We start from the raw sequence: 17,677 nt of genomic DNA, 5'->3' as shown, positions 1-17,677 counted from the left end.
TGGTTATCTGAACTATGACCACTCAAAAACAAGATCTCAAGGTTATAATAAATACCTCTGAGGAAAATCAGCTCGATTTCTACCTCCGGCCCCAAAAAATAATTGCGTGTTGAATGAATAGAGGTCATGCCTCCACTGCGTAAATCCATGCGTTTTACATGTTGTATACAGCTTCTGCTCTCCCAGCTCAAAAGTGTTTTAGTGGCATTGCAAAAAGATCAGAAACAGTAAAAAGGAACAGAAAACTTGTACCAAATCCAATTCATAAGAATTAGGAATCGATGTGTCAGGGTAACCTCTAAAAAGATTGATCTGACAGCAGAATAAATACCTGTAGCAGGCAATATGGTAGAAGTCTCTCAAATCACAGGGATAAGTAGAGAGAGTTTTTTTCTGCTGACTGCTTCTTGGTTCTTGTAGATAGTGAAAATGATATTTCTCGAGTGTTAGATTACAAACAGAAAGGTGTTACTTCACACTGGCTGGTTAAGCTGTGAAATTGTTGTGGCTGTTAAAAAAAAATTCTGCAGCATCAGGGAGTTTTTGAACAGATTAATGGAAGAAAAATGTACTGCAGCTTATTAATAAACAAGCTGCACGTCTGGCTCAAGCATTCATCAAGTGCTAAATTGCTGAAGACAAGGAGAGGATTGTGGAAAAGGATTGATTCATACTTCCCAGTTTTTATACTTTCCTGTGGTATACTCTGCTGTAGCTTTCTTGGACAAAATCTTGGTGAGAAGTATTTGATTCAGTAGGATCATTATTTCAATTATATCATCTTGGAAACAAAATGGGAAAGAAAGGCACACGTGTTGGTAACAAAAGGCTCTTAAAGGAATGGAAGTTAGCTTCTGTTTTGTTTCATTCTGTGAGGTACATTCATACTGTGACTCAATAGAAATTTTGCTGCAATCCAGACACAGTGCTGTTTCATGAAAGCCACATGACAAAATGTGTTTATCAGTAAAATGTTGACATAAACATTAGAAGTGATAAATGAGATTGCTGGAATTGAAAGAGTAATCTGGTTGTCGTTAATAGTATACATAAATAAAATTCAGCTTGCTTTTACTTGATGTCTTCAAAGAAAATTGAGATAGGATATAGGATTCTTTTAAGATAGGAATTATCTTGTTTTAGTTCCATTCAGAATTTTGCACATTTATTCCAATTAGGAAAATTGCTTTTATTTTTGACGAACAGCGTGGTTTATCATTTGTTTGTTTGTTTCTTTTTTTTTTTCCCAGACTGTGTGAAATAAATTCCAAAACTGCAGAGGACTCTTTGTCAGACCTACAGTCTTTTTTAACTGCTAGCATAATATTTTCAATTATTTTTTTCTAAAGCTTGTCCAGTATTTTTGTAAAGAGTGATTTATTCAGGTTTTTTTCCACTTAGTAATGTAGTTACCAGAAGCTCTTCAACGTTTTGAGTTTCTTAGTTGGCTGTAGAAAGAGGGTAGTCAGATTTCCAAAGTGAACATCAATTATATCAATAATGCATTGGCTCCAAGAATCTATTAGAATTTTTGCAGTTGTGGACATAATGATGCAGACAGTAAGATCGTTTGCAAATAAATCTGTATGATGAAGAATCCGCATTTCAGGACATGGTCAATCCATTAATTGTTGGACTAAATACATTTTTTCTCTTAGCAGATTGTTCATGGTCTAATCAGGCTTTTTACAGCTCTTTCTGCAACATGTAGGGCTGACTGCAGTCAGGAAGATAATGAATTATATCAGCTTCTGAGGTCCAGGAACAGTTTCAAAGCAGAAGGTAGCTGAAACTGAGAAAAACTATTCCTGCATTTCTTTCGCATTTAAACTCATAATGGTGTTAGCTAATTTCTCCAGGGTGTTTCTCTGAGATTCTGCTGGAAGATCAGCACCATCCTATTCCTTTTTTGATAGATAAGTCCTGTTCTTGGGAAGCACAGCAATCGGGGCCCTTTCAGTCATCAGAGATCCTTCCTTTCTCAGTGCCTGAGAGCTTGTTCTCTCCCTTCTGTGAAAAATCCTGGATTTCTTCATGAGCTGGGGCAATGGTTTTCATCTAGAAATTGTTGCTCTACTTCTTTATCTTTTGCTGTGTTGGGTAGCCTTTCACCTTGATCAACCACTTGCTTGACTTAGTGCTTTTTCACATTGTCACATTCGGTTGGGATTGCATCTTCACACTGCCCCAGGTACGTTTGAGCAGCATTCAGGCTTGCCTTCTCTTAGCTTTTACCAAAAAAGTAGGAGGATGTCCAAAGAGATGCCTCAGTGTTCTTTAGTCCAAACTCATGGAAGTTGCCATTAAATTAGTGCACTGAGGAGGAAAAAGAATGTTAAATGATTTTATCTGAAGGAAGAATAGTTTGATTACATAGGCTGCTTAGTGAAGTGTGGTATGATGTAGCCTGTATGCTAAACCAGTAAAACAAAGCTGTTCCTGCCTTTCTACAACTACTGCAGTAATTTAAAATGAAAACCTACTGCAAACCAGTTAGCTTTAATCAGTACAAATGCAGTTGGATTTATTGTTGCACAGATGCTGTTTTATTGTTATGACACATTTCTGCCCAAACAGAGTTGTTTTCAGGCAGTAGAAATAAGTTGTAAGAATCTGGTAACTGGAATGCTGTGGTTTGGAAAATAAAGAACAGGTTTTATGTCAAGGTTTTGCTGTTTAAAAAAAACTGAAACAGAGAAGTCTGACAGGATTTTTGAAAGAATGATAAGAGAAGAGTGGGGTCTGTGTTAACTACAGTTCTTTGCACACACAAGAAGTGTGGGCCAAGCAGGATTGAGCAGAGATCTCAATGGTCAGCACTCCACACTTCTCAGCAATCTCAGCTATGTAACGAGCATAGAAGTGAAACATGAAATGAAAAATAACTTTATTTCTGTCATAGGCCTGCTTCCTTTGCTTATGGCTTAGACTTTTAATGTTTTGAATTTTAAAACACATTGTAATACTCTTTTTTTAAGTTTAGATGTCAGGAGAAGTAGTAATATTAATGGTTTGTTTATGCTTCAGGGAGACTCATTGACTCATTTGAACAGCTAGTTGCTAACTTGAGGAGGAAAGCTTACTCTGTCACTGGTTGGGGGATGTATTTTCTGGCAACAAAATTATGAAAAATAATTCATTGTGAGGAACTTGGTTCTGTGAATAAGTGACAGTTCTTCAGTAATCTGGGCATCAGAAATGTCATAACCTGTGGAAAGAGGCAATTAGATTCGGTTGCTTTGATTGTGTCCTGCAGTGTTGATGGCTCCAAGTCATTTCAAAGTCATAAAAACAATGGTATGCTTCAGGAAAAACTGAATAGAGCTACCTGGTACTCTGAGTTTGGATGACTTATAGAAGGATGTAAAGCGTATGTAGTTACTGTGTGTACAGCAGATAGTCACCAATACAAGACTGCATATTCACAATTAAATATTCTGTTTTGACCTCTTGCATTCAAAATAGTGACCGAGAATCACGCTCTGACTAAATTATATAATGTAGGTGAACTAAAACCTTTGTGACATAATGAGTAAGGAGTACTGCAGGGTTTTCTGTCAACTTGAGTTCATTCCTTGCTCTCTCTTTGCTCTTGAAGGAAACCTTGTCCTGGCTGGCATATTGTATGGACTAGTAACACAGACATAGATTACTTGAGAAAGTTTCAAGAAAGTAGATATCATTTTAAGAGACTTATGTGATCCCAATCATTTCCAAGAAATAAAAGCCAGAATAAGGAATGTTTGTAGGGCAACTACAATTCACCTACTTGTGTATGTCCTTATGTCTGTCAGTTTAAATAAACACCTACTTGGTTTTCCTTATATAGCATTCATTGCAATGGTGTGTGGATGATGCAACTCTTTATTGTCCTTTCCCATTCCTGTTTTGACTTTTTGCCCACCAGCTCTTTAGGCTGTTTTCCCTGAAATCCTGCATTCTTCTTGCTCCTGGCAATCCAGCCAGGCTTGTTGGCTGCCTCTTTTTCCCATTGCCTGCTCTGGGTGCCAGCAAGAGCTGTGGGAGCATAGGAGAGATGACAGAGCTGCTGTTCCTGTCTTCTATGCCTGGCTTTACCATTGCTCTTGGGAGCAATCATGGAGAACGTTCCACCAAACACAGGTAGCTGTTGTATCATCCCAGTGTCCATACAGTTACTCCAAGTAAATAGCTGAAGATCTTTTCAAATAAAGTTACACAAATTTAATTACTTGGATAAAACAATTACTTTTTTTAGGGTGGTTCTTGAAAATCTTTGTTTAAGCCTCTGTACTCCATTTCATGCAATTTGATATAAAACGGGTCAGGTTTTGCACAATAGGATGCTCTGGTACTTTTTCTTTCCTCCACTGCTTGCCTTACACAGTAAAAGTCAATGTAGAATTCTACTAAGAACAGCACTCATTAGGGTTGCATTACTGTCTATGCCAGTCACGAGGTACACTGATTTTATTAAGAGGACAACTGATTCAAAATAAGGGATGTTTTTTGTGTGTGTTTTTTGGGATATCTTTTTTTTTTTTTTTTTCTTGAGAGGGAGGTGAGTTGCTGTTTTTTATGTTAGGTAAACTTTATTCCCACTCTTTTTCTTTACTTTCTTTGGCTTGATGTTATCTTGAATCCAAAATCACTATCATACCATCAACACTGTGTTTCACTGCAATTACACTAGAGTTAAGTATAATCTTCACTAAAACAAACTGTAAGTGACATGCTATAATTAAATTTTGTTATGCAAACCCTTTATGTGTGTGGTTAAAGAGTCTGTACCCAGTGGAATAAACAACCCAATATTTCAGTATATGTGTTTTTAACTTTTGGCATAACATTTCAAGTTACATTTTTAATCACAGAATTGTGTAAATTAACATTAGGTTAGATCTGGTATGTATTTTGCCATTTCCCTGTCAGAGTCAGCATTAGGTATATTAAATATTTTATCAAAACTGCAACTAATTTTTGGGCATGGGCATGGGCAAGGTGCAAGTAATGACAGTCTGGTTAGCTGAGGGACAAGTTTGTTGCAGCAGTGTTCTCAAGATCCTGGGAACTGAGCACCTCAGCAAACAGGATGTGCACATCTTTGACTTGAAGGAGTTAAGCAGTTCCTCAAGTTGTCTCTCTGAAATGTTGTAAAACTCTTTGGAAACACTGTGTAGAAATACTGTGTTTTGCTGTGGGAATCTGTTTCATTTCAAACACATAGTGATCTCCTGGATTCTGTGTTTAGACCTCAAATGAATGTGTTGCTTTGAAGGAGTGCTGACCAGTTAAGTTGCCTCTTTGTTGAAAGGAAATTGATTTGTTGGTTCATCTGAAAAAAATCGCAATATCTTTGAAAGATCAGCGAGGTCACATTGTCTTTTAGCTTTACAGAGAACAAACTAGCAAGTAAGAATGCTTCCAGGAAACAATAAAAGTATGTGCATGTTTGTTTCTAGTCCAGCACTTCTGTGAATGTTGTTTGTCATCTTTCTCTGGCAGTTAATATGCTTTCCTCACTGCCCACTTGAATAGCATAGAAACAGATACTGTTTTAATGTAGAATGTATTTTAGAAAGTTTCACCCCATAGATATGTATGTAATAATTACAATACACCAAGTAGAGATGTCCTCTGTCAGTCTTCAAAGCCTAAGGTTGATTAGTTTATTCTGAACTGTTACATCCTGCAGACTGCCAGCAGTCCAGAGGCTGAACATTTGTTCCCTTGGTCAGAAGTCAGTGATAGGATTCTGAGTGTTGCTTTACTCTGACAATTAAAAGTGCAGCAAATGTTTTGGGAGAATCTATCTTGAAAACCCAATTTTATTTGCTTGCTCAACTTTTTTACTTCTCTTTTTGCTTAATTAAAATAACTTATTCATAAACCAGTAATTTTTTATGTTAGAATGGCACTGACTTCAAATTTTCAATATTTCTACAGAATGTGACTGTATGTTTTTAGAAGGTAGGTGGAGCACTGCCAGCTATATACAGCCTGATTGCAGTTGACTTTCTTTGTGTATTCGTGGTTTTATTTGGTGAGATCCACCATCTAGACCTTTCTCATATTTACAAAGTAGAGCCACAGTGTGACCCTACCAAATGGTTCGCTTCCCCTTTTAGAAAGTGTTGCTAAGCTGGGCAGTGTGTGCTTCAGGACTGTATTAAAAGTTTTTCAATGTACAAGAATTTGTTCAGATTTTCCTGTGGAGGATTCTGATCTTGAGCAGCCCCGTGTTAGCAGCATCTTTATTTTTGCTTTCTGTGGATGTGCCTGGAAGGCCAAAAAGTTTGGATTTCTTTTGTATCAGTTTAATGGCGCTGGTATTGTGCTAACGTGAGAGCTTTTAGCTGGCCAGATAACAGAGGCTCTCCAGAGGGTTCTTTTCAGGCTACAGTGCAGTTTCAAACCTGTTCACCTGAATGTTAACAAGGCTTTTAAGCTGTTTTAAGCTAAGCAAGTGTACTTGAAAAACACATCCTGAACTTAGTCAAGACAGAGTCAGGGTACATTGCCCCCTGTTTAGGCTGGCTAATTAAGTTCCTTGTAGGTTTTTTATAGCTGTTCCTGTGCTGCTGTGGCCCATTTCTGTTCCTAACAGCATTCACAGAATAGAATATCCCAAGTTGGAAGGGACCCACAAGGACCTCTGGGTCCAACTCCTGACTCCACACAGCACCACTGAAAATCCAAACCTGTGTCTGAAGGCTGTCCAAACACTCCTTGAACTCCGCATTTGGGGCCGTGCCCACAGCCCTGTGCAGCCCGTTCCATGCTCACCACCCTCTGGTGCAGACCCTTCCCCTGACCCCCAGCTGCCCTCCCCTGGCACAGCTCCATGCCGTTGCCTGTCGCTGTCACACAGAGCAGAGCTCAGCGCTGCCCCTCCACTCCTTGTGAGGAGCTGCAGCCGCCATCAGGCCTCCCCTCAGCTCCTCTGCTCTGGGCTGAGCAAACACAGGGACCTCAGCTGCTTCTCATACCTCTTGCCCTTTAGACTCCTCACCATCTTTTCAGTTCTCCTTTGGGTGCTCTGTAATAGTTTTCTGTTCTTCTAATGTTATGGTACCCAAACATGCACACACTGCTTGAGATAACCCTCTATTTTTCTAAGCATCTCAATCTCATAGGAACCCACACGTTTTTTTTGAACTCTTGGCTCTACACAGGGCCAGTCTGTTTATTCCCCCATCCATTATCCTGTAAGCCTTTCTGTTGTAATTCTTGGTGTTTTACCATGTATCTTTTGTCTGTTGGAACTGATTTTAGAGGTGATAGACATTTGTCTTTAACTGAACTGAGCTGGATCATTGCTTGTTGTACAGTTAAACAAAACATGTTCCAGCCCTTCTTGAAAAGAAGCTCCCACCCAGCTGGCACAGTGACCTTGGAGTGTGAGGGTAAGGAGAAAGGCATCAGAAGCGTTTGAATGGAGCTCACGTGCTGCAAGTGTGAGAGGGACTGAGGGAACACTGCCAGTCTCTAGTTCGTATTTGTCAGTGTGTTACTGATGCAAACTGTTCTGAGTCATCACTGCTTGTACATCTTTATATAGAAGACCGGATGATACTTGTTCCCTTTTGCTTCTGGGGTACGGGATGCAAAAGTGATGTGACCCGTTGTAGAGAAAACACTTCTATAGGCATTTATTGAGCTACCGGTATTTTATGCAGTGTCAGAAGTGTTATGAGGTATTTAAGTAGGTTGAGCAGTCTATCGTGTATTTGTTATACAACAACAAACACTGTGTTTGAAATTATAATGCCAGAACTATCAAACATTCCTGCATTTAGCTTGAGTTAATCTACAAGAATTTTGAGCATTTCTTACTGTGTTTCTTCAGCTGCAGATCTAGATAGATGAGATCTTTGGGTAGTAATGTCAGTACTGTACTAGGTACAGGTATTTTATATTATTTAGGATTTGATTAGTCTACTTAAGCAGAGGAGTGAAAAGCTGTCCCCATATGTGGATTTCAGAGAACTTTGCAGATTTTGCTGTGTTTTTGTTGTTGTTCTTGTATTTTTTGTTTGTTTTTAAATAATTTTCCAAAAATAAGGTGTCCTGGAATGAATCTGAAATAATCTGCAATTACGAGTGAGACTATTTCATACTCCAGGGTACAGTTACAGAATGATAATTCTGTTCTATTGTACTGAACTGTTGCTCTCTTAGGAAACAAAAAAGGATGTATTGAAACAGTTACACCTTTTAAACGGGGCTGTTATGTTTTTATTTTTATTTTTATTTTTGTTTTTTTACTATCTGCAGGAATGCTGTGCTCATTTGACTCTATGGTATCTTGTGCTTCTGTATGTTTATTTACCTACTCCCAGTGGATTTACCACATTTCATTTTGATGATGAGGAGTGTAAATACCGCAGACAACACCATGGAAATTCATGTAGCAATTACTTCAGCTACAAAATGTAGATTTGTTTCCATAAAGTTATACCTGCTTCTTATCTCTGCTACATCTGTCCTGATTGCGTAGCTGACAGTATATCAAGGCAAAGGAAGCCAGAGGCATGCTTAAAATTATTTTTTCTCCACAAGCCTGAGTTGGACATGGGCAAAAGAAGTGTGTCTGAACGGAAATATTGCACCTGCATCAAAGCCTTTGTGCCTGAGTTAGCAAGCTGAAGTCTAAAATGGCCAACTTCAGTAATAACATCAAACCTTCTAAGTATGCACACACATACCAGCAGGAAAAGTTTGTAATGTAAGTTACTAAGCTCTCTATCCTGCAGACATATAAATGAGGAAATAATTCCTTCATGACCCTGTACTACATTTGATTCAATCGAATTCTCAATGTTGTTTTCAATCTTAGTATTTAAAACAAAGAGAACGTATGTATTGGCTATCTTTCTACAAAGGTTTAAGGCATTATATTTGTATATACACAAATACACTTAAGGCATTATATTTGTATATTTGTTTTCTACATTGGAATATTAATTTTATTTTTTGGTCCTTTGTCATATTAAATATAAAACTGAGTTTGACAGTGCCAGCTCCATTCAGAAGGTTTAAAGTGGATAGGATGCTTCCATTGTTTCATGTTGAGGAGCTCTTTTGGCACAAACCTTAGAATATTTCAGTGTAAAACAACAAGAAAACCAAATTAGTTAAGAAAAAAAAAATCAAGTACCTCTTTTCCGTAATATGATTTGCTAGCTTTTCTTGCATAGTTGTTATGTAGAACTTGGTGGGGATATTTCTCCATGGGCAGGTGTCCAGCAAGGGAAATTTTTGCCCAGTGATTTAAGTTTGGTAAATCTAAAATCTTCAAGCTTTTAAAAATTAGCCTTAACCTAATATTTTCTAATATATCTTAATTATAGACATCTCTGCCAGCTAGGCGTTAAGTAAGTAAGCATTTTTGAATGTTTTATTTTTAATATTGTCCTTCTGGTAGCAATTAGGACAATTTTTTAGCATTTCGTGGAGAGAGGAGGGAGCAAGAGAAGAAAGGATAAATCAGTGCTTTGAAAGGACCTGGTATTCTGAGAATTCTTGAACATAACTTTTGAGTTGCACCAGCATTATGGTGCAACACTCTAAATATAGCAGGTTACTCGTCTTTTTCCTAAAACATGAAGCTGTTCATGATTCCCTTCTGCAAATGATTTGGTTTGTAATGCAGGACAGACTGCAGTAAATATTTTATAAACTCACCTTTTAAAAATGGGCTGTTTAACTGCAGTATCCAAAGCAAATAAAATAGTTACCTTTTGAGCTAACTGTGCTTAGAAGAGAATATGCTGTTAGAATGCAGAATAATATTTTGTATTTTCAGCATTATCCTTTTTGTCTGGGCGGTTCATTCAGTTGTCTTTGCAAGGGTATAAAAAACCGCACATAGACCAATTTTAGTAATAATGTATTTTGATGATATTAAGACATCAGTGTTAGTGACTGTGCAATGTCTGTCTTCTTCACAATCGTGTTCTTGTAGTTTACATGAAAAAAATACTTTTGAGTACAAAATATGTTTTTTACATTTTTTTAGCCTACAACTTGTATTCAAAGTTCACAGGGTTACAGAGTTGAATAACAGTGTTTAAATGGTATCAAGTTCTACTGATGATTTTTGCTTGTTATAATAGATAAAAGATTTTTTTGTGCAAGAAATATTTAGCATTTTCTTCTCACAGTTGAACCTAAGTATTTTTTACTAATTTCGATAAGTTTGCTAAGCTGTGCTGTGTAGTATAGTATGTCTCCCTTTCCCTTCTCTGATTTCCCAAGACAGAAAACTGCTGCTACAGTGCTACAATCACATGCTACATTTCAGCAAGAAAACTTGCTTTAATATTAAAGGAAGTTGAATGTAAATTTAGAGATGTCATCTCATGAAAGTCTTGTTTATTGAATACACTGCTGTAAAATGAGTGTTAGAAGTAAGGGGTTTCAAAAATAGCTGTCTAATCCCTCTCATACAGTATTTGTTACAAATTTCAAGCAAGCAGCTTGGCCCTATTTCTAGGAAGGAGCTATTTCTGAAATCCTATGAAGCCATTAAAATTGTCCTTCTTCAGACTCACTAATATGGTGATGCCCATGAAAAAATCAATCATAATTGGGCAGCTGGTGCAACTGCAACAAAATTGCATTTGTGCCTTCATCTACCCACCTCGTTCTGTGTTCACTCTTTTTTGATGTTATACTTGTTCTTCAGGCTCCTGTGGGAGTGTCCATCTCTGTTAAATATTTATGGAGCCGTGGTATCAAAGTGCTGCTTTTAGCAGTGTTGCTAATAAGTCCGTAGCAGTTTCTTTGTTCAGTGCCAAAGCAGAGAATCGCTTCTCTTGGTTGACTTTATAAGAATTTTTCTTTAGACTTTAAAGTGATACGTGTTAACAGAATTATGGTTTTATGCTTTAAGTTGGAACTTTTATTTGGGAATGACAGAGTAGTAAAACAGTCTCTTATTTTAAATATGAAGATTGAATGTTTGAAATTCTGAAACAATAGTGGAGGGATATAGTAAGCAAACACTGCATTTAGTTTTTCCTGTACTCTTTGATATAAAAGGTTGTAAGGATACTTTTGGTTGTTATAAATGTTACAATAATAGTAACAACAAGTGGTACAATAAAGGCTATGATATTGCTCTTTTTTCTTTGTAGAACTTAAAAATACAGCAAATAGATCTGCCTACCAAACAGAAGTCTTTGTCATATAAAACTCTGCTAGAGTCTCATTGTATTTAGGTAAAATATTGGAAAACTGCCATTTTCGTATTGTCATTTTTTTATACTGCAATGCTTTTGTAATACAAAAAATTAAAAAATGGCCTAAGAATTTTATATGCTGAGTTTATGCAAACCCAGAGAACAGTGCACAGTGCAGCTGGGAGCTGATGAGCCAGCCTTAAAGCCTTTTCCTGTCCCAGTCCTTGAGGCCATGAACTGGCTGGGCCTTCCAGGCCCCATCTCTTTTGGGAGGATACACATGTATTGCACACCCTTTACTTTCAAACACAAGAGAGGAGAGGTTGAAAGAGCAAACTATATTTCCTTTCTGAGATGAATTTCTGCCTGGTTCCAGTGCTAGCCTTGTTAGCTTACTGTCCTCTGAGAGCACGTAATGGATTGGAAGCCTCTAACAGAAAAGGAAAAAACAAAAACAAAAACCAACAAAGACAGCCCAGGCCCCTTTCAGCCATTTTCAGATGCAGAAGTTTGCTGTATCAGCTCATGTTTTGTCCTTTTTCTCCTTCAGCTGAAGCAGAACCTCCTTTGAACTCTGAAGTGGTTGGTCTGTTTGCTGGGAGCTGAGCTGGCAACCACAGGCAGGCAGACCTGGAATATAGAGCAAGCACTCGGCAGCTTGAGAGAGGCAACAGCTGTTGGGTGTTGGTTTCTTCTGACTTCCCGAGGTGCTGGGAGGCATCTCTTACTGGCAGTGTACAAAGACAGCTTTGCCCCTCTGTACCCACAGGGTATTTGTACTGACACATTTAATGTCTGATGCAGAAAAGAAAATCACGCTGTGGCCCACCAAATTTTGTGAGCCATAAGAGGCTGAGTGAGAAAGATGAATGTCCTTTCGGATATTGAATGAGGCTGGAAGACATTAGCACAATTTATAGTATTCTATATTTTAAAGAGGGAGTTGCTTTCTGGATTAGTTTTGACCCTGTCACTTCTCTCCTTGTGTTCTCCCAGAGATTGGTTTCTTGCTATCACATCAAATATAAGCTGTTTGCCTTCACCTGAAGTGCTTTCATGCACTGTCCCCATTCCATCATGTTTAATTTTCTTCTGATAATATGATGATTATAGTTGCATTAGCCATTTGCTAAATTTTCAATACCTCTTGCTGATTCTTGATTTTGGGAAAAATTCCTCTTCTCTGTTCAAAGCCACATCATTGCTCTGTTTTTTAATCCTTAAAATTCTTGCTTTCCTTTGACTCTGAAAATCTTGAGATTTAGAGAGTGGTCCTTATATGTGGAGTAGTATGCAATTGTATTTCTTCATCTTTCTGTATCATGTCTGTATCATATATAGCCCTTGAGTGTGTACGTAGGCTTTAGGATTTTTTTTAGGGAAGCAGATGTCAGTTTCGCAGTACTTGCTGCATATTCCTGAATTTGCCAGATGTTATGGTAATGTGCATAATATTTTGAGCAGTGTGCTTATTTCTTTTATATTATTCATTTTTGAAGATTGTTCTACCATGTACTATATTCGTACTGCATCAAAAAATAAACAGGCTGCTCAGCATGCAGTAAACTAACGAAATTTAAATTTTTGCCATTTCTGTACTGCAGCCACCCCATTCAGGCTGTCAGTTCTCCCATGCATTCCCAGCCCCCTCCCCAAGTACATACAGATTTCTGCTTCAGGATCTCAGCACTCTCACTGTGCTCCAGCCTCTTAGATTCCCTCAGGGCCCTGTAATCTCCCATATGACTCTTAGCAGCCTCCCTTGCCCATAGGCAAGTTTGTTTAATGTGCCAGGTGGGGCAAGAGGCAGCATGCTCTGCAGCTGACAGAAGCTACCCATGTGCTAAGTTCCAGAAATGAGTACACGACAATTGATGCTGATACCTCCTAATTCTGAATCATGCAAGAAGTTTTTTGTGCAGTTTCGCTCTTTGAGGGCACCAGTGGGATCTGCGTTATTGATTTGCATGAAGATTTGAGGAAAAGGATGTACTTCAGGCATTTTTTTCTTGTCTGGCTTGTAGTCTCAGGAGCTGTTGGTAGTCGATAGGGATTAGCAGATACTATAACATCATAAGCTTTCCTCATTAACGAATGTGACTGAAAGTCATTCTCTCAAGTTATTCTTAAGATCCCAGCTCTTGAAAGCTTTGGGCTTTATTTTGTTTTTATGTAGAGGGTAATACGAACTGCTGGTTTATTGAGAATAGAAAGCTTTTCCATGATTTTTACAGTATTTTATTAAAGCCTAAAGCTGTTTAATATTTACAGTAGCATAGCTGCTTATGTACCTGGAAGCAGGCTAATTTAAAGCACCAGAAGCTGTGACATGGTAATATGAACATACAGGGGCTTTCTTGAAGAACATGAATATAGTATCTGCATGCTTATGTTATAAAATAGGGACAACAGAAAGATACCAAATGCTGCAGTATTCATGTTGGGCTTTGGTTTGCCTGTACAACAGGCGTGCTTCTGCTTTCAGAATGCCTGTTCATCCCTTGTAGTGTGAACATCCAGCTGCTTCACAGGGGCTTGCCCCTGACCTGAGGGGAGAACACAGGGCACCATGCCCAGCATGCTGGGTCAGCTGCTGTAGCAGACCCGTGGTGCCATCAAGCAGCAGGACACAACTACTCCAAAATGGAGATTGCTTCACTGGAATTTTGAAGGAGAAGGGGACTAAAATAGAGGCCACCATAGCCATTGTATTCCTTGTAGGATGGCCCAGACTGCCATATACCCAGGTGATGTGTGGGTGTTTTCCCTTGCCTTCCCCAAGTGACCCGTCTGAAGAACTGAAGAGAGAGGACAGTGCAGAACTGCAGAAAGTTGCACTTATGTAGAACAGAATCTGAGCAAACTGCAGCCATACAGAGATGCAAATAAAGGTGTGCAAGTGTGCTTGTTCTGCTCTTTGATACTTTTGCTGTTAATGTGATGTGCAAGTTCACAGTAGTAGCGAAAAGCAGCTCGTACAAGGACAACTCTGTGGGAACAAAAGTATAGCATTGCAGCTTTCCCTTAGAGTTTCCCAAATCCTTCTCACGTGGATTGCATACACATCATGACTCCCTGAGGCTTTCTGCAGCTTTAGACCCCTTACATTCATCTGATTTTTTCTGTTTAGAGCTGCCCTGGGCACCAGTAACTGCAGACAAGCAAATGCAGAAGGTTGAGGTAGTCCTTTTATTTGCCAAGTAGTTATTATACTTGTTGAGTAGAATATAAGGCAGTGAGTACATAGAAGCTCCTGTCCTGTCTGACTGTATGTTCCCAACACAATCAATTCCAGTGTGGTATCATGCTGTGCCTGGCATATTTGCATCTCAGAGTGTATGCTGTGGGGGAAGGATCTGGCATGCAGTGGTCTGCGTGTGGTGACTCGTGCACAACAGACCTCCCGAAGGTTCACTGTGCTACCAGCTGTCGCCTGGTGCTGAGTCCCCTTTCTGTCCCTCTGACACAAAACACAGCATGCTCATTCAGACGGCCCTATAAGCTTCTCCTGTCCTATCTCATGAGTTGAGATGCTGTGCTTGCCCAGTCTTCATGTAACTCAGTCTGCTGGTCCCTCACATCAGGTAAAGACAAGAGACTGTAGAGCACAACAACTGGCAGTGCTGCCTGGCACCGTGTGGACCTAGTCACTGTTGTTCTGCAGCTGTTGTTTTAAAAATAAGCTTGGTGTTTCAAAGAATCTCCTTAGCAGAACTGCTAGGATGGGGCTGTAGTGATTCCTATGTTTGTGTGCATGACCTGGCTGGCACAAAAAAACCCACCTACGTATGCATAAGTACTTAAAGAGTATTTTACTTGGTGTTCTTTAATTAACAGTTAAACTGAGGTCTGGTTTCTTGTGTACTTGTGAAGAATTTTACCTCTATTGAAGGGCTTGTCTTTGGTTGTACTATGTTTTGAAATCAGTTCTAATTTCTTATTTGCTTCTCAAGCGGTGGAAATTCACTTTTCATTCATGTCTGTTAATATAGATGTATCTTGGCCCTCTTTATGTTTCAAGAGTATCTGTAATGAAAATACTCGATAGGGAAATAATCTGTGAATAATTGGGAATTTGTGTGTATCCTACCTATAAGGACTTCAGGAATTTGTGAGCAGAGGTTTTAGGCCCTAAGTACTCTTCACGTGCACGCTTACAGTGCTGCAGCTCTGGGTTAATTCATCTGGGAAAGAGTGCTTTACAAAATAACTAACATATTGTCTGTCTTTTTAGGCTGTGAAGCATGTTACAGAACCTCATGACAAGTGGATGAAGGGGAAAGGAAAAAGTGCCATTGATATCTAGAATAGCAACATGGGAAATACAACCACCAAATTCCGCAAAGCTCTTATAAATGGAGATGAAAATCTGGCCTGCCAAATATATGAGAGTAACCCTCAACTAAAAGAAACTCTTGACCCAAATACTTCGTATGGAGAAACTTACCAGCACAATACTCCACTCCATTATGCTGCTAGGCATGGAATGAACCGTATCTTGGGGTGAGTGCAATTCAGTATTTTGTTTGTCTGAATAACTGATCTAAGAAATTCAAAGGTTTTAGCTAGGTTATAAATACTGTGTGTGTGCATATGAACATGTTTGTGTATGTATGTTGCAACAGAATTTGTGACATTTTCAAATAGTAATAGAAAACATGCAAGTTAGTCTATAATCCCAGTCTGGTATAACTGATTTTAATTTTATTTTTCATCTTTGTTCTCTCTCCATAACATCATTGTAGACAATTTCAGATTGTTTCCTGACTACTCCTATGCCACAGCTCTTTGAAAATAATGACTATTTTACTGTTCTTGATCACAGATTGGTGTATGTTGGAAGAAACCTTTGTGTTTTCCTGTTTGAAAAGAGTCTGTTTGTGTCATAACTAACAGATGCCATACTGATTACATGGACTTTCAGATGGGACAATATGTATTTATTCTTTTTTTACCCAATTTTATTTTCCATTTTGGACAATAGCAGCAAACTTGAATATGAGTAAATGTATTATTGTTGGTCAATATATACAGCTGTATTGTAGCTACTCCCATCCTTGCCTATTTTTGTCAGTGCTCTAACACCAATTAAAGATTAACAACGTGGAGTTTCACATCTTATCCATGTCCAGAGATCATAGGTACAAGCTGTTCCAGCCTAGTATATTATAAATTTAATTCTGAGTAAACATTGCTAAACCTTTTCTTTAGTAGGTAATTGTGGTTTAACCCAGCTAATCCCCAAGCAGGGGCTGTCCACCCAGCCAACTCCCCATCGATTTTCAAGGGCTTTTTTGCATGATGTCATATGGTATGGAATATCCCTGTTTAACTCAGCTGTCCTGGTTCTGTCGCTTCCCAGCACCTTGTGTTCCCCCTCAGCCCCTCTCACTGGCAGGACAATAGGAGAAGCTGAAAAATTTGAATGTCATTGGTTCCTCACAGCACCACTTAGCAACAAGTAGAACATCTCTGTACTGTCAGCATTGTTTTCCTCCTAAAGCCAAGGCATAGCATCGTACCAAACACTATGAAAGAATAAACAACTCTGTCTCAGATGAAACCAGGTCAATAATGAGTTAGAGAGAATTTCATTAATAGCCTCCTACTTACACCAGGAAATGGGACAGAGACCTATGTTGAACTGTCCCGCTGTTAATATGCATTTTATCTCTGTGCTTACATCTGCAACTGATGTGCCTGTGGTTTGCTCTATGCTGAAACTACTACTCACTTGCCAGGCCTGCTGCTATATTTTTTCTTCAGTTTTTTATGCTGCATGATTTCTCTGCCTTGATTTTTTGCTGAATACTTTTCTTTCCCACTTAATTGATCTTTTAATTTCACCGTTGAATCATTTTCTAATTTCCTAACATCCTCAGAACATTCTCATTTCTCGTTCTCAGTTGTAAAAGAATTCTAAATAAACATTATATAAAATAGCATCCAGATCGTATTTACGTTTTATGTGATTTTTCTTTCTGAAATGTACAGGTTGGTTCTCTCAGTTTAAGAAAATGCAGCCTCATTAAAAGAATATATGAAGTTGTTTGCATACACAGGAAAAAATGGAGTCATAATTAGTGACTGCTGAGCAATCCATTAGTTAATTTATATTTTGCCATTATGATGGGATCTAGAATAGCTGCTTTGCATTAGAAATAATCAGTAATTTAGAAATGGCATTTTACTTCTAGCTACATGGCTTCTAAGTCTCACAAGAAAACCCAGTTTTATTTTGAGCACATTATAAACAAATGATGAATCATTCATTTTCCTAGTTTGTGTCCAAGATTTGCAGTACGTTTTTTTGCTAATAAATATTGTGAAGGTACCTGTGTTTGCTAGAGCCTGCTATTAAAACCTGTACTGTTGGAATTATGGTTTTATTGAGGTTCTTTTTCCCACTTGCTTTTCTGCTGTCCTTGTAACCAATTTGTTCAGAAATCATCTGTGACAGATACTACACACACACACACACACACACACACACACACACACACACACACACA

General features: G+C 38.4%; 1 protein-coding gene across 5 annotated transcripts in view; it reads left to right on the top strand.

The window, feature by feature from the left end:
• ANKIB1 (ankyrin repeat and IBR domain containing 1) overlaps positions 1–17,677 on the top strand; it is an 88,075-nt gene that overhangs the window by 13,062 nt on the left and 57,336 nt on the right. For all 5 annotated transcript variants that reach the window (XM_042816618.1, XM_042816615.1, XM_042816619.1 and 2 more), the window contains exon 2: positions 15,400–15,668. In XM_042816618.1, the coding sequence (XP_042672552.1) occupies positions 15,481–15,668 (188 nt within the window). In that variant the 5' untranslated portion in view covers positions 15,400–15,480. The remainder of the gene's footprint in view (positions 1–15,399; positions 15,669–17,677) is intronic.

Source organism: Centrocercus urophasianus, unplaced genomic scaffold (genome assembly GCF_019232065.1).
Source record: "Centrocercus urophasianus isolate 14NV4802_14NV808 unplaced genomic scaffold, USGS_Curo_1.0 seq_16, whole genome shotgun sequence".
Taxonomy (NCBI): Eukaryota; Metazoa; Chordata; class Aves; order Galliformes; family Phasianidae; genus Centrocercus; species Centrocercus urophasianus.
This window is presented reverse-complemented; position numbering and strand designations above follow the sequence as displayed.